This window comes from Oncorhynchus mykiss, chromosome 2 (assembly GCF_057628025.1).
Source record: "Oncorhynchus mykiss isolate SJ-2025 chromosome 2, ASM5762802v1, whole genome shotgun sequence".
NCBI lineage: Eukaryota > Metazoa > Chordata > Actinopteri > Salmoniformes > Salmonidae > Oncorhynchus > Oncorhynchus mykiss.
Window position 1 is genome coordinate 83,829,179 of NC_143023.1, and position 23,589 is coordinate 83,852,767.

Below are 23,589 nucleotides of genomic sequence, written 5' to 3' on the forward strand. Positions count from 1 at the left end.
TCAACCACACTGCACACTGCCCTAACCCATCTGGACAAGAGGAATACCTATGTGAGAATGCTGTTCATCGACTAGAGCTCAGCATTTAACACCATTGTACCCTCCAAACTCGTCATCAAGCTCGAGACCCTGGGTCTCGACCCCGCCCTGTGCAACTGGGTACTGGACTTCCACACGGGCCGCCCCCAGGTGGTGAGGGTAGGTAACAACATCTCCACCCCGCTGATCCTCAACACTGGGGCCCTACAAGGGTGCGTTCTGAGCCCTCTCCTGTACTCCCTGTCCACCCACGACTGCGTGGCCATGCACGCCTCCAACTCAATCATCAAGTTTGCGGACGACACTACAGTGGTAGGCTTGATTACCAACAACGACGAGACGGCCTACAGGGAGGAGGTGAGGGCCCTCGGAGTGTGGTGTCAGGAAAATAACCTCACACTCAACGTCAACAAAACCAAGGAGATGATTGTGGACTTCTTGAAACAGCAGAGGGAGCACCCCCCTATCCACATCGATGGGACAGTAGTGGAGAGGGTAGTAAGTTTTAAGTTCCTCGGCGTACACATCACAGACAAACTGAATTGGTCCACCCACACAGAGAGCATCGTGAAGAACCTCAGGAGGCTGAAGAAATTTGGCTTGTCACCAAAAGCACTCGCAAACTTTTACAGATGCACAATCGAGAGCATTCTATCGGGCTGTATCACCGCCTGGTACGGCAACTGCTCCACCCACAACCGTAAGGCTCTCCAGAGGGTAGTGAGGTCTGCACAACGCATCACCGTGGGCAAACTACCTGCCCGCCAGGACACCTACACCACCCGATGTCACAGGAAGGCCATAAAGATCATCAAGGACAACAACCACCCGAGCCACTGCCTGTTCACCCCGCTATCATCCAGAAAGCGAGGTCAGTACAGGTGCATCAAAGCTGGAACCTAGAGACTGAAAAACAGCTTCTATCTCAAGGCCATCAGACTGTTAAACAGCCACCACTAACCTTGAGTGGCTGCTGCCAACACAGTGACTCTAATAATGGGAATTGATGGAATTTAATGTAAAATATATCACTAGCCACTTTAAACAATGCTACTTAATATAATGTTTACATACCCTACATTATTCATCGTATATGCATATACTGTACTCTATATCATCTACTGCATCTTTATGTAATACACTTTAAACTATGCCACTTTGTTTACATACCCTACATTACTCATCTCATATGTATATACTGTACTCGATACCATCTACTGCATCTTGCCTATGCCGTTCTGTACCATCACTCATTCATATCTTTATGTACATATTCTTTATCCCTTTACACTTGTGTGTATAAGGTAGTAGTTTTGGAATTGTTAGGTTAGATTACTTGTTGGTTATTACTGCATTGTTGGAACTAGAAGCACAAGCGTTAACATCTGCTAACCATGTGTATGTGACAAATACATTTGATTTGGTTTCTTTCATCACTTTTTTATTATTTTTTATTTTTAACCTTTATTTAACTAGGCAAGTCAGTTAAGAACAAATTCTTATTTTCAATGACGGCCTAGGAACAGTGGGTTTAACTGCCTGTTCAGGGGCAGAACGACAGATTTGTACCTTGTCAGCTCAGGGATTTGAACATGCAACCTTTCAGTTACTAGTCCAACGCTCTAACCACTAGGCTACCCTGCCGCCCCTACCATCCTTCCACCTCTATTCTTTCATCCCTACCTTTCTTCCACCTCTATTCTTTCATCCCTACCTTCCTTCCACCTCTATTGTTTCTGAGTGCATGCAAATTGATTGCTCTGGTCTGGAGTCATGCTCAAGGACGGATGCATTTGTCATGCTGAGTGTGAAACGAAAGGCCATGCAGAAAGAAATGAAAAGCCATGCATTTATCACATTACTGCCTAGGAGTTCAGGGGTCATTTGGTCAGTGGTCGTCACTGAGCACTGGTCCTTCGAGCCGGATTGGGAAACTTGAGTGAGCTTATGAGTACTTGAGGGAAAACAAATGACAGTGTAATGTGTTTGAATGTGTTTACACCTGTGACACTATAAACCTGTCCTAAAGCGCTGATCCTCTTTGGGTGCCCTCCAGATCAAGAAGACGTCAGAGGCCACCCTGACGACCATCCAGGACATGGTGACCATCGAGGACTACGACGTATCCGAGTGTTTCCACCACAGCCGCTCCACCGAGTCGGTGAAGTCCACCGTGTCTGAGACCTACCTCAGCAAGCCCAGCATCGCCAAACGGAGGGCCAACCAGCAGGAGACAGAGCAATTCTACTTCATGGTGAGTGGAGTGCCCCCTATTGGTAACCTCCAGGTTATGACTGTAGAGAACTGGGCAGGGTCATATTCATGTGCATACTGTAGTAGCAAAACATAGCAAAATGTTTTGCAATGGAAAGCAAAAACTATAGTTTCTTATTGGACACGTTCAGTAAGTCCTGCTGACTTTAAATTCAGACTGTCAGTCACTATGGAAACTGCTATTGATAGATGGCTAGGAAATTAATACATTGGATTTTGACTAGTTTGGATGGTTGGGATCCATGGTCTTGTAGTTGTGGTAGTAGTTGTAATCTATCTGAGGAATGTGAACAGAAGCTGTGCTTGTATTTCTAGGGATTTGTTAGAGCTCTAAAATGTGTGCATATCATATGTATTCCCTCTCTTGGCATTTTAACTCTCAGAAACAAAGCTCTCCAAAAATATATCTTCCTTAGAGAGCGGTTAGGCTATTTCCTCTTCTTCTGTCCTCCTGGCTGTCTAAAGATGGACATGGTGCGATAAAGCTTTAAAAAGACTCCCGTTGTTGTTCTGTCCTTTGCCCTTGGCTGCCTTATCAGAGATTGGTGTCGTAAGGGCAGGCAACGCTTACTTGGCTCATCAGCCCTAGTAATCACTCTGAATTCTCCACAGAAATTCCGGGAGTTTCTGGAGGGCAGCAATCTCATCTCCAAACTGCAGGCCAAGCACGACCTACTGAAGAGGACTCTGGGAGAAGGTAAGGGATCAGAGACCCACATTGTGCTGGCCTACTTCCTGTCTGGCGGTCCCGTCTGTCCGTCTGTTGGTTAGTTAGTCTATCTGTCTGTATCTGTCTGACTCCTCTGTCTGTATGTCCCTTCTGTCTGTTTGGCTGAGTTGTGATCTAAGCAGGTTTCCATATGTATGAAATGGTATACTGAACGTCTCCGCTATTGTCTGTGTGGGTTTGTAAAGGAACTCCTGAATAAATGAAAGGGAAAGATTGCATGCACATTCCAAACCAAGTGCAGTACTTTAGAGCTAATTAGAAACCGTTAAAAACATTTGTTTGATTCTAAAATGGTCCACTTCAATCTAACCTCTGTGGCAAAATTTCCATTTTGCTACTTTCTCCATCAGGCCTCACAACCGAGATGCTAACCTCAGCATTAGGCACCAAGTCAGAGCTAAAGGGATTGTGCTGATGTACTATCCCTCTTCGTGATTGATTAGTGGTTAGCTTAATGGCCTGGCAGCATTAGTGCGGTATGACTATTATGGCTGGGTTCCCTGTGTTCTACATTGGTGGGATCTCCTCAAGGCATTTGACTAAGCTACTGTCAACACTAAGCTGCTGCTGAATGCTAGCTAACTAGCTAACAAAGCAGGAAGCAAGTTCTCGTGTGGTCTAAATCCGTCAGTCTCAGTCAATCTGTTGGCTGTACAAGGAGTTGAGGAAGAGAATGGGGACTTTGATAATAATTAGCCATGGACTCCTGCCTGCTACAGTGAATGTTGGTGAGTGTGTTCAAGTAGGTATAGGTAAAGCTAGCCCCACCCTGGTGTTACCCTGACAGGTCGGATCCTGTCCATGTGCATTGTGGATGGGCACAGGTTTAAAGTTGAAACCGTTCCTCTTGTTAGGAGCAATTTGTTGGATTTGGAGTTTCTTGACTTGTGAAAACATGCGTTTTTGCGTGTGAAGGTAAAATTGTGTGTGTGTTTGTGTGTGTGTTTGGACAGGCATTTTTTTTTTACTGCAGTTAAAGTATAAGTGTGTGTTACTGTGTGTGAGTCATTATGTGTCATTGTGTGCGTCACCATGAAGCCAGTGGTTGTGGGCAGATGGCAGGGCTGCATATGCTTTACTGAGCGTGTGCACAATGATCTGCAGGCTCCTCTGGGAAAGGTCCCATGTCTCATCTCACATCCTCTCTCTCCCTTCCCCTTTCTCCCCTCGGTCTCCACAGGTCACCAAGGGGACTATATGACCACAAGGTAAGACACTACCACGCTCTCTCTCTCCCTCACACACTAACCTCTTAGGTTTTAATAAGACCCTTTCTGTCTATATTTAGCTGTCCCTATTCAGTTCTTTGAAAACGTATCCCCATAAGTAAAAGTCAGTGTACTCTTCGTTGCGAATGCCATTTCTCTTTATCCTCCTACAGTAAAACGACCAAGAAAATAAAAGTTTGCCACTTAAAGTTCTCACTTATCACTGTGTGAAGAGTAGAACAATCCCTACTGTACTTGAGCTATTATCAAACTGCTGACCCTGGAGAAGAGAGACCAGATGTTACTGCTCTAGACTCCCCAGGGTTTGAATTTGCCATATGCCCAGCATGGTATGGCCTGGTAATATTGTCCCCTTCCAAGAGCCTCAACCCTCTTGCTCTCTCGCTTTCTCTCTCGCTTTCTCTCTCGCTGTCTTTCTAGCTCTCTCGCTCTCTCTCTCGCTCTCTCTCTCTCGCTCTCTCTCTCTCGCTCTCTCTCTCTCTCGCTCTCTCTCTCGCTCTCTTGCGCTCGCGCTCTATCTCTCTCGCTGTCTTTTTTTCTCTCTTTCTTTCTCTCTCTCTCTCTTTCAATTAAATTAAATTTGCTTTATTGGCATGATGTAACAATGTACATATTTCCAAAGATTACTTTGGATATTTACAATATTAAAATAATAAGAATCAAAATTGTCAACGGGACAACAGTAACAACAATAACCAAGGGTCAAAATAACCATACATTGAACAATAACAATACGCATACAGTAGAGGACATGTGCAGGTTGATTGGTCTGTCAGACACTGTCCCTCATCTTATGGCAGGCAGCAATGTAGTGCGCTGCCAACTCACAGCTCTCTGCGTCCTCCCCCAACAGAACAGGTAGCCTATTCTCATCAGAGAGGTCTTTGAAACCTTGAATAAGGGTTTCAAATTTGGGGAAATGAAACTCTCTAATTGTTTTATATTTTTTACATTTTGTCAGGAAATGTAGTTAGCCACGGTGTACTGTTGATTTAGAGCCAGATAGCACTGGATTTTGCTTTGTGCTTGTGTTTCCCAATAAGCAATGTAGTTTTGTTTTGACTGTGTTGTAATTTGTTTTATTCTGATTGATTGGATGTTCTGGTCCTGAGGCTTCAGTGTATTAGTAGGACAGGTTTGTGAACTCAGCCCCAGGACCAGCTGGATGAGGGGACTCTTTTCTTTGCTCAGCTCTTGGTATTGCAGGGCTTGGTAATGATATGAGAGGGGGTCAAAGTATTTTGGATGTTTCCAAAACTTAATTGCTCTTTTTCAAGTTTTTATTATTAGTGGATATTGGCCTAATTCTGCCCTGCATGCATTGTTTGTAGTTTTCCTCTGGACATGTAGGAGAATCTTACAGAACTCTGCATGTAGGGTTTCAATGGGGTGTTTGTGCCATTTGATTAAATCTTGATTTGCAAGTGAACCCCATACCTCGCTGCCATAAAGTGCAATTGGTTCAATGACATATTCAATTAGTTTTAGCCTAATTTTAATAGGTATTTCAATTTGAATTTGTTTTTAATGGCGTAGAATGCCCTGCTTGCTTTCTCTCTCAGTTCATTCACTGCATCATTAAGGTGTCCAGTTGTGCTTATTTTTACACCTAAGTAATGAGGTGTGTGCAGTACTCTATTTATTGTGTACCAATTGAGGACTTTGGTCTAATTCCCTGAGATCTGGATCTTCTCTGGAAAATCATTATTTTAGTCTTTTTGGGGTTTACTGGGCGACAGCAGGCATAGGTCATTTGCGAAGAATAGGCATTTAACCTCTGAATTGTGGAGACTAACCACTTTTTTGCCATATGCCTGAATATATACAGTAGTTGATGTTTTTTACTGCTAGATTGATACCTTCTTTACTGTAAGTGAATGTGGTATCCAGAAAGTTATCTAAGAGTGTTTGGATATTTTGGCTACAGGTTGCTTTCTGGTATTCTTCTGTGCTGTTTTGGGCCCATCTGTATGAGTTTCTGATGTTGTACAGCTTACTGGGCTGTGGATGTGTGGTTGTTTCCATGTCTGTTCTTTTGAGGAACAATGTAATTTGGCTGTGATCAGACAGAGGTGTTCGTGGCTTGACAGTGAATGAGCTGGGAGAGAAAGGGTCAATGTCTGTAATCATATAGTCTACTGTGCTGTGGCCAAGAGGTGAGCAGTAGGTGAATCTTCCCAAAGAGTACCCCTGTAACCTACCATTGACAAAGTACAGACCCAGGCTTCTACAGAGCTGCAACAGATCCCTTCTGTTTTTGTTGATGGTGCTGTCACTGTTGTTTCTATGGGGAGATTAAGACCGTTTGAAACAGTATGGCCTGTAATAAAGCTGTCCCCTCGTGTGCTCGTTAGATCAGGTAGTGTTCCTGTGCTCGTATTTGTGTCCCCACAGATGAGCACATTTCCCTGGGCCTGGAAATGGCACGTGTCTTCCTCAAAGGTGGGGAAGATCTCCTCTGAGTAATATGGGGATTCTGAGGGAGGGATATATACTGCACAAAGGAACACATCTTTTTCTGTCAATACAAGTTTTTTTCAGTTTTAACCATGTGATAAATGTGATAAACTCAGCAAAAGAACAAACATCCCTTTTTCAGGACCCTGTCTTTCAAAGATAAAAAATCCAAATAACTTCACAGATCCTTATAGTAAAGGGTTTAAACACGGTTTCCCATGCTTGTTCAATGAACCATAAACAATTAATGATCATGCACCTGTGGAACGGTCATTAAGACTCTAACAGCTTACAGGCGGAAGGCAATTTATGAAAACCTAGGACACTAAAGAGGCCTTTCTACTGACTCTAAAAAAAAATTTAACACATTAAAGTTACAACACCCCCCCCCCCCCCCACCCCCCGATGAACAACTGTGTTCAACTAGATCTCTAGGCAGTATATCAACTGAATAGGTCTCCTCAACAAAGTCCCTGAAGTAGTACGAACTGAACATGATCTAACTAGGCCATCTCGGCCTGGAAACAGTTCCTCAATCTTTCCTAGTTTCCAGGTTTGTCTGGGTGTGTTATCTTCTCCAATGAGTACAACGTCACCCGCTTTCAGTGGGGTGGGCTGTCGTGTGTCACAGCGGTGTGCTGACTTTAGATCCAGCAAGTAATCTCTTCGCCAACTGTTCCAGAAACTGGTCACAAGTCTCTGCCTGTACTTCCATCTGCGTGTCATTTCCCCCTTGTTTAATGTTGGGTGCTGAGTGTCACTTGCTCCAGAATGCATCACCTTCTCATGGTGGTACTGTATCAGCATTTCTGCGTATCTGTACTTATTGGGCAGAACCCATGGGTGCTGCTCTCTGAATGTGAACTTGGACTGTTGCAGTCTTCCTCCTACAATGAGTAGTTCGTGTTCGTCCAGGAAAGGTTTCAGTTCTCTGATTTTACAGTCATTGTTTAGGCTTTTTCCTGTCTTCAGTAGTTTGATCTCCTGTCCAAAACTCTGTTGTTGAGTTACCTTAATCCAGTACTTTTCTGCATCGAACAGTTCGTCAGCAGTCAGTTCACCTTGCATCTTTATGGTTGTGCGAGCATTGGCTCTGAATCTCTTTATCCAGGCAGTGACTCTGAACACTCTTTTCAGTTTGCTGTACCTTTCAAGCTCCAACACAGGTTCAGTAATGTCTGTGCAGTTTGCTGCGAGTTGTACAGTAACCTGGCAACTGGACTTGAGTTCTTTTTTCACCTCTTCCGGAACCTTGTTATCATCAGTCTCTTCGGACTGATTGGGTGATGTCAGAATTCTGGTTCCATTCCACCATAGCTCGCTCTGTGTCAAGTTTCGAACAGTTTGTCCTCTTGTAGGGAGGTCAGCTGGATTAGTTTTCCCTTCAAAATGTGACCATGACTCTGGATTGGTCAAGGACGGGACCTCCGTCACTCTGTTCGCAACAAACTGTTTCCATTTCTGAGCTGAGCTGCAAATCCAATGCAGCACGATCATCGAGTCTGTCCACATTTTGATCTGTTTTTCTTCCATTTTCAGTGTGGTCATCAAGTTGTTTGCTAGTCTCGCTTCAATCTCAGCTCCCATGAGCTCCAGGCGTGGCAGCGTCATTTTCTTAAGTGGGGCTACCCTGGACTTGGATGCGACTAGACTTGTTGTTTCCCTGTCTTGTGACTCACCTTGCAAGTAAGCTACTGCACTGTAAGCCCTTTCACTTGCATCACAGAACACGTGTAGTTTCAGGGTGGGGTTATTCTGTGGCCGCATGTCTGTTCTGTACCACCTTGGTATAGTGAGCTGGTGTAACTGGGGTAGTTCTGAACACCACTGTTGCCATTCTCGTGTCAGATCAGGTGGTAATTCTTCGTCCCAGCTGAGTCCCCTCTCCCACATTTCCTGGAACATGCACTTGATCCTGATGGTGAAGGGAGTTAAGAAACCAAGAGGGTCGAAGATTCGTGCAGACGACTGCAGAACACTTCTCTTTGTGTTTTCCTTTTGCTTTAGAATGCTCAGTAGCGGCCTGAGGTCAAGCACAAAGTAATCTGTTTCCGGCCTCCATACTAAACCTAAAACCTTCAGCACTAATCCTTGTGTTTCTAGCGTCAACGGGTGGTCAGTTGTCGTACTCTCCTCCCATTTTGTTTTCAATTCAGGAGAATTGGTCATCCATTTACAAAGGCCCATGCCTGCAATCGACAGCATTCGCTTTGCAGTTGTTGTCACAAGGTAAGCCTCTTCAACATTGCGTGAACTTACAATGAAGTCATCTACATAGAGTGACTCTCTCAGTATCTCTACAACTTCTGGTTGTTCTGTTTCATATTGTTTCAGGTGCTTCCTGATTGTAGCTGCCAGCAAAAATGGACTTGGGGAAGCTCCAAATACCACTCTTTTCATCCTCAGCACACACAGCTCCTCTTCATTTTCTCCCCTTGGTGGGCCTGCGAGCCATAGAAATCTCACGGCGTCTCTGTCTCTCTCTGCTAGGGCTATTTGCAGGAAAGCTTTCTTGATGTCTGCCATGAATGCGATCTCATGTAATTTGAACTTTATCAGAACGCTGAGCAGATCCGGATTCAGGTTCGGTCCTGTGAGTAGACAGTCATTGAGGGATGGACAGCCATCTTCATGGGACGAGGCATCAAACACCACTCTCAGTTTTGTGGTCACCTTATCTTCTCGGAGTACTGCATGGTAGTATTTTACGTTGTCTGCGCTTGATGCGTTGTCCTTGGGCACGTCCTCTGCCATATCTTGTTGTAAGTAGTCCTCTACTACTTCATTGTATCTGCTGTACAACGTCACATCCTTCTTCAGTCTTTTCTTCAGACCTTCAAACCGTTTATTGGCGATTCTATAGTTGTCTTGGAGTTCTGGCATTTCTCATTTCCATGGCAACTCCACATGGTATCGCCCATTTTTGAAGGTGGTTGTTTCCTCAAACCTTTGTAGAGCCTCGTTTTCCTCTGCGTTCTGTGTTTTCTCGCTTAGAATACCCAGAGACTCAAGCTCCCAGAATGCATGCAGTTGCTTGGAGACTAGTGTGTCTTCATCAAGTGGGATGAACATGCAGGTTGCCTCAGCGACACTTGACATGGGCACGGGTCCCTGCACCGACCATCCAAAGGTGCTCTCTAAAGCAACTAGCGTCTCCGTCAGTCCCTCCACTCTGCCTGATACTATCTGAACTATAGTTCAGGATCATTGTCATCTCCTGGAAAGTCTGTGAGCTGCAGTCCCTTTCTATTGAGCTCATGTTGAATCTGTTCACCAGGAACCTTCATCACAGCTGTGCATACTTGTGGGGTTTCAATTGCCTCTATCTCTATTCTCTGCTGTTTGTCCCAGACATTCTCCAAGATGACTTTCACTGTGTTGCGTTGGGACGTTGCTGGGGCGGAGGAGCCAAACGTGTGAAGAATGAGTGCCTCTTGTCTGATTACTGGTAGCTTCAAGCCCTTCACAAGGTTTTCATGTATGAAGCTTCTCTGACTGCCTCCATCTAGTAAGCAACGAGCTATCTTCCTGCCCGATGGGCCTTCTACCCATGTCTTTGCCGTTTGTAGCAACACAGTGTTCTGTCCATCTGGTTTCATCCTCACTGAATGGGGAATAACTGAGGAAACAACAGCATCTACAGAAACAGTAGGGGGTTGCACCTCACTCCTCTTACTGGTACACACAGCAATGTGATGTCTGCTTCCACATGTTGCACATGACACATCTTTGACCTTACAGCATTTTGCTATGTGTCTCTGTCCTAAACATATAAAGCATCTTCCCATTTTCTTTAGTTTCTCTTTGCGTGTAGCAATATTGGGGTCAGGGCAGTTTTCTGATTTGTGGTCTGCACTGTCACAGAATAGACAGTTTTGTTCCTCCTGACTGGCTGTATGCAGTGCTGCAGCAGAGGGCATGTTGGGTCTTTTTGTTTTCATTTCATTGGAGAAGCATGACTTGTTCCATGGTTTGCTCTCTTTCTGTTGGTTGCATAATCTTGTCATTTGTAGCGCTCTCTCCCTGCTCTGAACCTCTTTCTGTAGGAAACTGATCATGTCAGACACTTTCCATTCATCATCTACTCCCCTCTGACGACTATAGTCAACACCTATGTCCTCTGGAATCATCTGCAGTAAGATTGGGCATAGTAGGCTTCAATAGGTTTCTGACACTACACCCAGTGATTCCAGGCTCCTAATCTGAATTTCACATTCATCATATAGCTGCCTCAATGCATTTAGATCAGAGGATTTCTTCACAGATGTGAGATTCAGCAGCTTTGACATATGAGCACTAATCACAAGATCTTTCCTTCCAAATCTGCTCTTGAGTAAAGTGATTGCATCATCATAATTACTGTCTGTTAACATCAGTCCTGCTACTGCCTTTGCAGCTGGTCCAGTGAGATAAGTTTTCAGATAGATACACTTCTTTTTATTACACAGTGAATCATTGTGAATAGCAGTCTCATACTGGCTCCAAAACTCCTGCCACATACTGACATCTCCTAGAATTTCTCAATAATCAACTTTGGTAGCCTTACTGATTGTCTCTGTGATCTGTTTGAGTTAGCGTCACTCACCCGGGCTGGTAGTGGATTGATATCCATGATATTGATATTATCACTCTTTGTGCACGGCTCTTCAGCATGATAATGCGCTCTTTGTAATCCTCCGTGCATGCAATCTCTGCCTCCAATCCGTCCAATGGCGTTAACTGTTCAATTCCACTATCAAGTTCAAACAAACTGTCCTCCTTAGCTGATAGCAATTTCAACAATGTACTCAAGTGATCGGTATCCGGATTTGACTGGGCTATTTCCACGTCAACCTGATTCAAAATCCGCATTGTGGTGCCTCGAATGGTACCCCGCTTTCGTCTCATTCTTTCTGCTTCATGCCAACGTTACTCCTCAGCCATTTCAGCCGCTTCTTCGTCGCAGCTCATATCCCGGGTTTCGGCACCAAATTTTTGATTAACTGTTGTCAAAGTAAGGACTCGGGACGTCGGGTTTGATATGAAAGCTTCTTTTAGTAATAATACTTGTTCACGTTACATTTAAACAACTTTAAATTCTACAGAGCAATGCAGGTAAGATGCTAGCGGAAAGTCAGCTTAATCACCTTGCACCTGCACATGACTTCCTGTCGCAAGGCATTCTGGAACTTGCAGTCAAAAGCGTAATTCAATACTAACCAATACAATTACATATGTAAATAACTGTAAAGAAATATCTTTAGATACAGCTCAATTAATTAACTTAAACATTAACTCTGTAACACATTAAAGTTACAACACACGTGTAACAACACCTGCACAGGATCGGTACATCCGAACATCACACCTGTGGGACAGGTACAGGATGGCAACAACAACTGCCCGAGTTAGACCAGGAAGACAGTTAGACAGTTTTTATTACAGGGGGTGAGGATGTTAAGGTTCTCTCAAACACTTTAAAGGTGTATGAGGGGGCCTCCTTAACCAGAGTTAATTGGGAAATTAGTGAATCACGGTGGGCAGGTCAGCATCAGACGGGGTCTGCTCCACGGTTACCAGGTGGGCTTCAGTGGGGCAGAGATGGGATGAAGACATTGGTTTTTTTTCTAGGCTCTGATGTATTTCAGAAAAAGAACTGGGAGGGTGTAGTGGAGTAAGTGTGTGCCAGACTGTCAAGGTGGAAATGGGTGCTACCCCAGCTGTCTTATAGAGGAAGGGTCCTGGTAGCTAATAATCTTGCCGCCTCTACCCTGTGGCACAGACTATGATTTTACAGCCACGTCTGATACAAGCGCTTCAGAGGACCCTTGTCAATTTCTTCTGGTCTGGACAACACTGGATTAAAGCCCTGTACCTGCCACTGCACGAGGGTGGGCAAGGCCTGGTGGACATTTCTTCCATGATCATGGCTTTCCGGCTTCAAGCAGCCCAGAGACTGTTGTACATTGACGGTTCTAGCTGGGTCGACACAGCCTACACATTGATGAGGAGAGCGGGCTGTTTGGGCTTAGACAAGCACCTTTTCTTCTTCAAGCTGGAAGGGGTGATTTGTCTGGCCTGAATTCATTTTATGAGTCTGTTATTCAGGCTTGGAGAGTTCTTGTCAAGTCCCGTAAGGCCGGCATGTCACCAGGGATGTGGCTTTTTGAAGAGCCTGCCATCCAGTCCCGTGCTCTGGGTTCAGCAAGCCTACGTTCATGCCTGTTAAGTGTGGGGTGTACTAAGCTAGGTCCTCTGATGCGGAGCAGGAGCAGATCGTTGGAGGAGCTGGGAGAAAGAGCGGGGATCCGATTCTCGCCTACTGAGGAAGGTCGTAGCTGAGGTCTGTGACTGACACTGCAGTATGTGACTGACACTTCCAATTCTGAACGTTGGAAGGAGGGTCTGTATTATGAGGTTCCTGTACTGATTGTTAGTGCTGCGGCGGGGTCATTTGAGGAGGACGTGGGGATGCTGATTTCATTCGATGCCCCGGGGCTGGAGGGAGTTCAAGGAGGTGGGAAAGAAGGCCCTGTACAAAATTTGTGTCAAACTGTCCCATGCCTCTTCCCTGGAAGGGGTAAAAATCTGCGAGGTGGGTGGGTGTGTTTGGTCCAGGTGCATCCCCAAAAGGCTGTTGGCGGTCTTTATACAAACTGCCTATTGAAAAGAGGACATCTGACCTCCAATTGAGGATAATACCTGGAGCCATAGCCACCAACATGCATCTGGTACACCTGGGGAGGGGTGTACATTCTGTGCTGAGTCTGAAACTCTGGCACAGAGAATCTGTTTTTACAGTGTCCCAGGTTGGTCAGGATGATTGACCTGATCACTTCTTGGTTCTCAGCTTTGGGAGAGATTTTCTCTTCCCAACAGTTTATATTTTAGCTAAAGTACAGGTTTAGTCGAAGGGGTGTAGTTGTTTTGCTTAATTTTGTGTTAGGGGCAGCTAAATTAGCACTATGGAAGACCTGAAAAAACAGTATTCGGGGACAGGGGTCTGTGGATGTGGTGGGATTGCTGGAGGGGATGTTGGCAGCGAGACTGAGGGTTGAGTTTGCCTATTACAAACTGGTTAACAATATTGATCTGTTTATGAGTATATGGGGTATTCAGAGTCTGTTGTGTTTAGTTAGTGTGGAGAAGGATTTGTGTGTGTGTGTGTATGTATGTATGTATATATATATATTTATTTTTATTTACTGCTGCTCTTTAAATACTTGTTGCTTTTATGTCTTATTCTTATCTGTATTCTTCGGTTAGGGGCTCGTAAGTAAGCATTTCACTGTAAGGTCTGTTGTACTTGGCGCATGTGACTAATACGAAGATATTGATTGTTTTGACACATTACTCACGTTTGTTTTTTCTCTTGCCTATTCTGGTAGAAATGTGTTTAAATATAACCATGAGAATGGCAGTAGAGGGACAACCCTGCTGGCCACAGTCGTGAGATGATTGAACTCACGAGACAACCCCCCCCCCCCTGTCATCCTACATGCCACAGTTGTGAGATTATTGAACTCACGAGACAACCCCCCCTGTCATCCTACATGCCACAGTCACGGATACAAATAATATTTGCTGGTCTGTGGTGTGTAATGAGGAGCAACCAGACGCTGCACTTGAATCGACTTATTCCAGTTACTAATAAGCACGCACCCATTAAGAAAATGACTGTAGAAACTGCATTACACTATTGAAAGCTTTGGGGCACCTTAATTCAATTTTGGGAAAAATCAGATGGCTCATTCATTACAAAGCCCACTGATATTGCTAACTACTTTTTCATTGGCAAAGTAAGCAAACTTAGGGATGACATGACAGCTACAAACGCTGACACTACACATCCAAGTATATCGGACCAAGTTATGAAAGACAAGAATTGTACTTTTGAATTCCGTCAAGTCAGTGTGGAAGAGGTGATTTTTTTGTTTGTTTTGTTTTTGTCTATCAACAATGACAAGCAAACAGGGTCATAAAATCTAGATGAAAAATTACTGGGGATAATAGCAGACGATATCGCCTCTCCTATTTGCCACATCTTCAATTTAAGCCTACTAGAGAGCGTGTGCCCTAAGGCCTGGAATAGTAAGAATAGTAAAGCCCCCTTTACTTGCTCAAATAGCCGACCAATCAGCCTGTTACCAACCCTTAGTAAACTTCTAGAAAAAATTGTGTTTGACCAGATACAATGCTATTTTACAGTAAACAAATTGACAACAAAATTTCAGCATGCTTATAGGAAAGGACACTCAACAAGCACAGCGCTTACACAAATGACTGATGATAAAATGATTGTGGGCGCTGTCTTGTTAGGCTTCAGTGCAGCTTTTAACATTATTGATCATAGTCCGCTACTGGAAAACCGTGTGTGTTATGGCTTTACACCCCCTGCTATAATGTGGATAAAGAGTTACTTGTCTAACAGAACACAGAGGGTGTTTGTTAACCTGTTGCGACGAGCAATCCCGTATCCGGGAGCGTAATTATAGCCTCAAGCTCATTAGCATAACGCAACGTTAACTATTCATGAAAATCGCAAATGAAATAAATATATTGGCTCACAAGCTTAGCCTTTTGTTAACAACACTGTCATCTCAGATTTTCAAAAAATGCTTTTCAACCATAGCTACACAAGCATTTGTGTAAGAGTATTGATAGCTAGCATAGCATTAAGCCTAGCATTCAGCAGGCAACATTTTCACAAAAACAAGAAAAGCATTCAAATAAAATAATTTACCTTTGAAGAACTTCGGATGTTTTCAATGAGGAGACTCTCAGTTAGATAGCAAATGTTCAGTTTTTCCAAAAATATTATTTGTGTAGGAGAAATCACTCCGTTTTGTTCATCACGTTTGGCTAAGAAAAAAAACGAAAATTCAGTCATTACAACGGCAAACTTTTTTCCAAATTAACTCCATAATATCGACAGAAACATGGCAAAAGTTGTTTAGAATCAATCCTCAAGGTGTTTTTCACATATCTATTCGATGATAAATCACTCGTGGCAGTTTGGTTTCTCCTCTGAACAAAATGGAAAAATGCACGCACCTGGAGATTACGCAATAGTTTCGACGGAGGACACCGAGCGGACACCTGGTAAATGTAGTCTCTTATGGTCAATTTTCCAATGATATGCCTACAAATACGTCACAATGCTGCAGACACCGTGGGGAAACGACAGAAAATGTAGGCTCATTCCTTGCGCATTCACAGCCATATAAGGAGACATTGGAACACAGCGCATTCAAAATCTGGCTCACTTCCTGTATGAAATTTCATCTTGGTTTCGCCTGTAGCATTAGTTCTGTGGCACTCAGACTATCTTTGCAGTTTTGGAAAAGTCAGTGTTTTCTTTCCAAAGCTGTCAATTATATGCATAGTCGAGCATCTTTTCGTGACAAAATATCTTGTTTAAAACGGGAATGTTTTTCATCCAAAAATGAAATACTGCCCCCAGAGGTTCAAGAGGTTAATGGAAGCCTATTAAATATAATCCAGTTACAATCAGGAATTCCCCAGAGTAGCTATTTAGGCCCCTTGCTGTTTTCAGCTTTCAAAGACATGCCACTGACTTTGAGTAAAGCCATAGTTTCTATGACTCAACACTTTACACGTCAGCTACTACAGTGACTGAAATGACTGCAACACTCAACAAAGAGCTGCAGTTAGTTTCAGAGTGGGTGGCAAGGAATAAGTTAGCCCTAAATATTTCTAAAACTGAAAGCATTGTATTTGGAACAAAACACTCACTAAACCCTAAACCTCAACTAAATCTTGTAATAAATCATGTGGAAATTGAGCAATTTGGGGTGACTAAACTGCTTGGAGTAACACTAGATTGGAAACTGTCATGGTCAAAACATATTGATGCAGTAGTAGCTAAGATGGGGAGAAGTCTGTCTATAATAAAGCGATGCTCTGCCTTCATAACAACACTATCAACAAGGCAGGTCTTACAGGCCCTAGTTTTGTCGCACCTTGACTACTGTTCAGTTGTGTGGTCAGGTGCCACAAAAAAGGACTTGCAATTGGCTCAGAACAGGGCAGCACGGCTGGCCCTTGAATGTACACAGAGAGCTAATATTAATAATATGCATGCCACTCTCCTGGTTGAAAGTGGAGGAGATGAGAGGTATTTATGAGAGGTATTGCCATGTTGAATTCACCGAGCTGTCTGTCTTAACTACTGGCACACAGCTCGGACACCCATGCATACCCCCACAAGACATGCCACAATAGGTCTCTTCACAGTCCCCAAGTCCAGAACAAACTATGGGAGGCAGACAGTACTACATAGAGCCATGACTACATGGAACTCTATTCCACATCGAGTAACTAACGCAAGCAGTAAAATTAGATTTAAAAAACAGATAAAAAACTCCTTATGGAACAGCAGGGACTGTGAAGCAACACAAACATTGGCACAGACACATGCATGCATAGACACATGCATACACACACATACACACTATACATACACATGGATTTAGTACTGTAGGTATGTGGTAGTGATGGAGTAGGGGCCTGAGGGCACACATTGTGTTGTGAAATCTGTGAATGTATTGTAATGTTTTAAAATTGTATAAACTGCCTTACTCTTCCTGGGGTCCAGAAAAATGAATCTGCTGTTTTGGCAGCAGCTAATGGGGATCCATAATAAATACAAATACACACACCCTCTCCCACCGGGACATGTTGTCAGGTGGATGCTGCCGCACGGCGCCCACACACACTCATCCCAGTAGGCCTGGTCTTTTCATGACCTTTTGAAGTTGAGTGGTAATTCTCTCTCTAGGAGATGGTGACAGACTAGTGGGGATATCAAACCCTCCATCTAATAATCTCTCTCTAGGAGACGGTGACAGACTAGTGGGGATATCAAACCCTCCATCTAATAATCTCTCTCTAGGAGATGGTGACAGACTAGTGGGGATATCAAACCCTCTATCTAATAATCTCTCTAGGAGACGGTGACAGACTAGTGGGGATATCAAACCCTCCATCTAATAATCTCTCTCTAGGAGACGGTGACAGACTAGTGGGGATATCAAACCCTCCATCTAATAATCTCTCTCTAGGAGATGGTGACAGACTAGTGGGGATATCAAACCCTCCATCTAATAATCTCTCTCTAGGAGATGGTGACAGACTAGTGGGGATATCAAACCCTCCATCTAATAATCTCTCTCTAGGAGACGGTGACAGACTAGTGGGGATATCAAACCCTCCATCTAATAATCTCTCTCTAGGAGATGGTGACAGACTAGTGGGGATATCAAACCCTCTATCTAATAATCTCTGTCTAGGAGATGGTGACAGACTAATGGGGATATCAAACCCTCCATCTAATAATCTCTCTAGGAGATGGTGACAGACTAGTGGGATATCAGGATCCGGGCCCAGCGTCATCTCACGACTAACACTCACAGGACAGGCTGGGTGACACCATACACGACTTCACAACACAAGAAGTCACTTTTGTGTGATAGTTTAGGATTGTTCACATTTGCGTGCGTAGTTTGTCTGAAATCTCAGATGTCAGATTTTTGAACTTCGGACATTGGTGAGTTCAGACAAACGGTGTATGTTCATGGTGGGAGATTTCTCTAACACACTCTCCATTTTCCAGGCCTCCCAATGTGCCGCCCAAACCTCACAGTGGCACAAATAGGAGGGCTAGGCCCCGCTCGGTCTTTAACGTTAAGTTGTTTAATGGCAATCTGGAGTCCTTTGTCAAGGTACTGGTCAAGTCTGGCCTTGGACTGCTACCGACCGTCTCTCCGACCGTTTCCATAATAATGACCGTAACTCAACAACTCACACTTTTGTCTTTTTCCTGGGGTCTGATCATTAGGCTGACCACACCAGTCAGGGATTTTATCTTCTCGTTTCTCTCTGTAGTCTCAAACGTTGGGGAAGCACAGGGGTGGCATTGCTACTGACAGAGTGCATCCAGGGAAGGAGGTATGATGACAGAGCAGAGGGCACACTAGCACAGTGGAGGGGGGTAAAGGGGGAGGGTGGGGGGAAGGAGGACGGGATGTAGGGAAGATGTTTGTCTCCATCTTTCCCCCGAGTCTCTGCTGTCAGCTAGGGCATTGGTATTCCTCCCTATTCCTCTCTCTTCCTTCTCTCTCTTCTCTGGCTGGTTTGAAAGCAGCCATTGTCAGCAGGATATATGTGACAGCCAGGGGATGGTGGCCAGAGCGATAAGGAATCCACCACCTCCCCACAATGCCCTGCTGCTTCCCCTGCGTTTGACGCCAGCTCTATTCTTAGTGTGTGGGGGAGGGCTGGGCTGTGGTACTGTAGCTGGCTGCTGTGGTGATTTAATCTGGGTTTCACCTCTTTCTCGCTCTCTCTGCTTTCTTCTCTGCTTCTTCATAGCCGCGGACGACGGAACTCGCACACCAGACACCAGGTAGAGTGGAGACACTGTGGAGTGGAGAGGGACCCGTCCCTACTGCTACCTGTCTGTCTGTCAGGGCTGGGGTGATAACAGTATTGCCATACTCGTTAGTATTGTGGCAAGGAAACAAAACACGAAGCGGGTTTAACTTCTTTAGAAATAGCTCCCTGATGTTGGAAACAAACATCATTATGTTGTCATCCAGAGTCACATTTATTTACACTGCTCAAAAAAATAAAGGGAACACTAAAATAACACATCCTAGATCTGAATGAAATATTCTTATTAAATAATTTTTTCTTTACATAGTTAAATGTGCTAACAACTAAATCACACAAAAATTATCAATGGAAATCAAATTTATTAACCCATGGAGGTCTGGATTTGGAGTCACACTCAAAATTAAAGTGGAAAACCACACTACAGGCTGATCCAACTTTGATGTAATGTCCTTAAAACAAGTCAAAATGAGGCTCACTAGTGTGTGGGGCCTCCACGTGCCTGGATGACCTCCCTACAATGCCTGGGCATGCTCCTGATGAGGTGGCGGATGGTCTCCTGAGGGATATCCTCCCAGACCTGGACTAAAGCATCTGCCAACTCCTGGACAGTCTGTGGTGCAACGTGGCGTTGGTGGATGGAGCGAGACATGATGTCCCAGATGTGCTCAATTGGATTCAGGTCTGGGGAACGGGCGGGCCAGTCTCATGCTACCACTAGAGTGAAAGCACCGCCAGCATTCAAAAGTGACCAAAACATCAGCCAGGAAGCATAGGAACTGAGAAGTGGTCTGTGGTCCACACCTGCAGAACCACTCCTTTATTGGGGGTGTCTTGCTAATTGCCTATAATTTCCACCTGTTGTCTATTCCATTTGCAAAACAGCATGTGACATTTATTGTCAATCAGTGTTGCTTCCTAAGTGGACAGTTTGATTTCACAGAAGTGTTATTGACTTGGAGTTACATTGTGTTGTTTAAGTGTTCCCTTTATTTTTTTGAGCAGTGTATTTTGCAAGCTATAGCACACAATATTTTACATACAGCAGGTTTTTAAAGGACCAAATAGTTTGGTCTGCTTTGTGTTTTCATTTGTGCCATTTAAAAAATATTGCGATACTGTTATTGTCACAGTCTTACTGTCTATGCTGACTTCCTATCTCTGTCTCTCTCTTTTTCTGCCCCTAACATCCCCTCGACTTCCTGTCTGTGATAATCTTTCACCCGTTTGTGCTGATGTGCAATACTAACTCCCTGGAGGTTTGCCCTGACAGACTGAACTGCTCACATCTATAGATGTCAATTTATTCATATGTTCCTGTGCCAGGGCTACAACTGGATTATGAAGTACAATTTGATCTGTACCCTATTAATTGAAAATGTACCCTATACTTACAATTTGGCTTAGATTACATTGTAAAATTCGTAGGATGCCCAACACTTATTTCAGACCTTGCAACATCTACATTGACAGATATTGAATTCCTCCAAACATAGTCTGTCTTGCTCAGTCCTCAGCTACAGAACATTGATACCCGGTGGTTCCTGGAATCCCGGCATGGTTGATGTGTTTAGGGCCGTGTGTCTACGCCCCCTGGGTGAAAACCCATCCACAACATTATTAGAAGCATGTAAGAGGTCTCTGCCTCAGCAGGGAGCTAGCAGCTGGTACTTTGGTACTACTCTGGAGTGCAGCTCTTGTACCCTTCTACTGAAGGAGGGAGGAATGTGTTCTCTGTAAAGGGACAGCTCCTCTCTCTCTCTCCTCTTTTCTCACTCCTCCTCCTCTCTCTCCACTCCATATGGAGTGTGTGGTAGTGGCTCTGTTACATAACCTCACATCCCTTATCAGTGTCCCAAGTGTGCTCTCAAGTGTTGACGTAACACAATAAAACAAGATAAAGAGGCCATGTTTGGTACCACCGAAGCCCCATTGAGTTGTATTGGCTAAGAGAAACTGGGCATGAATGGTTCTGTAGCTGCAAAACTTTAGTCTGTCTCTGTAAACCTTCAGTAGGATCATTGGTAACACTTTACTGTAGTCCCTTATATGCCAATGGCAGATGTTATATTATCATAAGTAGTTATTATAAAGGCTTTATGAATGCATACATAAGGCTGGCTACAGTAAAATGTCACCGGTCATTTCTCCTTTCACCCATTAAGTATAATAATGGAGGCATGCATTTCGGGAAAAATAAGCATGTAAAGACTGAATGATATAATGTATTTCAGAATGAGCCATCTGTTAATATGACATGTCCTTCCTCTCATTGTGAAGGACTCTGGACAAGCTATTCCCCGTGTGGTGGAGAGCTGTGTTCGATTCATCAATCTCTATGGTGAGCTGGTCATCCATATATTACTTGTATTTGTTTTGCGACAGCTATGATTTTCTCTCCTTTTCTCACCTCTTGCAGGCCAATCAAGCGTAACAGTCCAAAATGACTGTGTGGTGCTAAAACTTCTCCCCTGGTCAAGGGTAACATTGCGGCAATTTCAGTGTTAATTGTCTGGGTGTTTCCATTCTTCCCGTGTCTGTGTTAAAATCCGTTCCATTTTAGTCACAGTCATGGGAAAGACTATGCAGATGCCATCTTGTTTACAGCATCTGTCCATGCAGCCAATGGGATGCAACACACACATTCCACACACACACACACCCTTCACACACACTGTCAAATAGGTTAGTTAGACTATCACTGTGAGACGCATTAATAAAACTCCAACAAAACACGTCGGCTTAAACTTTTGAAGGCGTGACGCTAATGACCTCTCTGTGTTTTGCGGACACCGGCGATGTCTTACTGGGGCGGCCGTCTCTAGTGGGGAAGACCCTGACTAATTAAGTTCCGAACTGACCTCTCTCGTTATTAAATGCTAATCCTGGCTGGAGGGCACTTTAGTAAGACTTGGTTGCGGTCTCTCTCCCTCATTAATTATCTTTAATTGGAAAACTTAAGGGCAAGAGGAATGGGATGTGGCCTTTAGTTGGGACTTAAACTGGCTTTTCTTTTTGCACTGGTGGTCTTTTATAATGGCTGCCTGTCACAATGGACTAAACGTGTGTGTCTACCTTTCTGTCTCACCTCTCTCTTCCTCTCTCTCTCTCGGTTCTGTACTTCTCTCTCCCCTCTGCCATTCTTTGTTCCCTGCAGGCCTTCAGCATCAAGGGATATTCCGTGTGTCCGGGTCTCAGATGGAAATCAATGACATCAAGAACTCATTCGAGAGAGGTACTGTAGGATGTTCTGTTACTGTAAGGTACTGTAGGATGTTCTGTTACTGTAAGGTACTGTAGGATGTTCTGTTACTGTAAGGTACTTTAGGATGTTCTGTTACTGTAAGGTACTGTAGGATGTTATGTTACTGTAAGGTACTGTAGGATGTTATGTTACTGTAAGGTACTGTAGGATGTTCTGTTACTGTAAGGTACTGTAGGATGTTCTGTTACTGTAAGGTACTGTAGGATGTTCTGTTACTGTACGGTACTGTAGGATGTTCTGTTACTGTAAGGTACTGTAGGATGTTCTGTTACTGTAAGGTACTGTAGGATGTTCTGTTACTGTAAGGTACTGTAGGATGTTCTGTTACTGTAAAGTACTGTAGGATGTTCTGTTACTGTAAGGTACTGTAGGATGTTATGTTACTCTAGGATGTTATTTTACTGTAAGGTACTGTAGGATGTTGTGTTACTTTAGGATGTTCTGTTACTGTAAGGTACTGTAGGATGTTCTGTTACTATAAGGTACTGTAGGATGCTCTGTTACTGTAAGGTACTGTAGGATGCTCTGTTACTGTAAGGTACTGTATGATGTTCTGTTACTGTAAGGTACTGTAGGATGTTCTGTTACTGTAAGGTACTGTAGGATGCTCTGTTACTGTAAGGTACTTTAGGATGTTCTGTTATTGTAAGGTACTGTAGGATGTTATGTTACTATAAGGTACTGTAGGATGTTATGTTACTGTAAGGTACTGTAGGATGTTTTGTTACTTTAGGATGTTCTGTTACTGTAAGGTACTGTAGGATGTTCTGTTACTGTAAGGTACTGTAGGATGTTCTGTTACTGTAAGGTACTGTAGGATGTTCTGTTACTGTAAGGTACTGTAGGATGTTCTGTTACTGTAAGGTACTGTAGGATGTTATGTTACTGTAAGGTACTGTAGGATGTTATGTTACTGTAAGGTACTGTAGGATGTTATGTTACTGTAAGGTACTGTAGGATGTTATGTTACTGTAAGGTACTGTAGGATGTTCTGTTACTGTAAGGTACTGTAGGATGTTCTGTTACTGTAAGGTACTGTAGGATGTTCTGTTACTGTAAGGTACTGTAGGATGTTCTGCTACTGTAAGGTACTTTAGGATGTTCTGTTACTCTAAGGTACTGTAGGATGTTCTGTTACTGTAAGGTACTTTAGGATGTTATGTTACTGTAAGGTACTGTAGGATGTTCTGTTACTGTAAGGT

At 43.8% G+C, this 23,589-nt stretch overlaps 1 protein-coding gene across 8 annotated transcripts in view; it reads left to right on the forward strand.

The window, feature by feature from the left end:
• The window catches only part of LOC110497968 (SLIT-ROBO Rho GTPase-activating protein 1), a 153,589-nt gene that overhangs the window by 95,153 nt on the left and 34,847 nt on the right, over window positions 1–23,589 (forward strand). For 4 of the 8 annotated variants that reach the window (XM_090209873.1, XM_036957191.2, XM_090209880.1 and 1 more), the window contains exons 9-14: window positions 2,096–2,293; window positions 2,926–3,010; window positions 4,224–4,251; window positions 19,102–19,135; window positions 21,403–21,463; window positions 22,280–22,357. In XM_090209873.1, the coding sequence (XP_090065999.1) occupies window positions 2,096–2,293; window positions 2,926–3,010; window positions 4,224–4,251; window positions 19,102–19,135; window positions 21,403–21,463; window positions 22,280–22,357 (484 nt within the window). Of the gene's footprint in view, window positions 1–2,095; window positions 2,294–2,925; window positions 3,011–4,223; window positions 4,252–18,343; window positions 18,453–19,101; window positions 19,136–21,402; window positions 21,464–22,279; window positions 22,358–23,589 lie in introns of those variants that run through there. The other 4 variants (XM_036957193.2, XM_036957189.2, XM_036957190.2 and 1 more) reach the window with 2 other exon arrangements.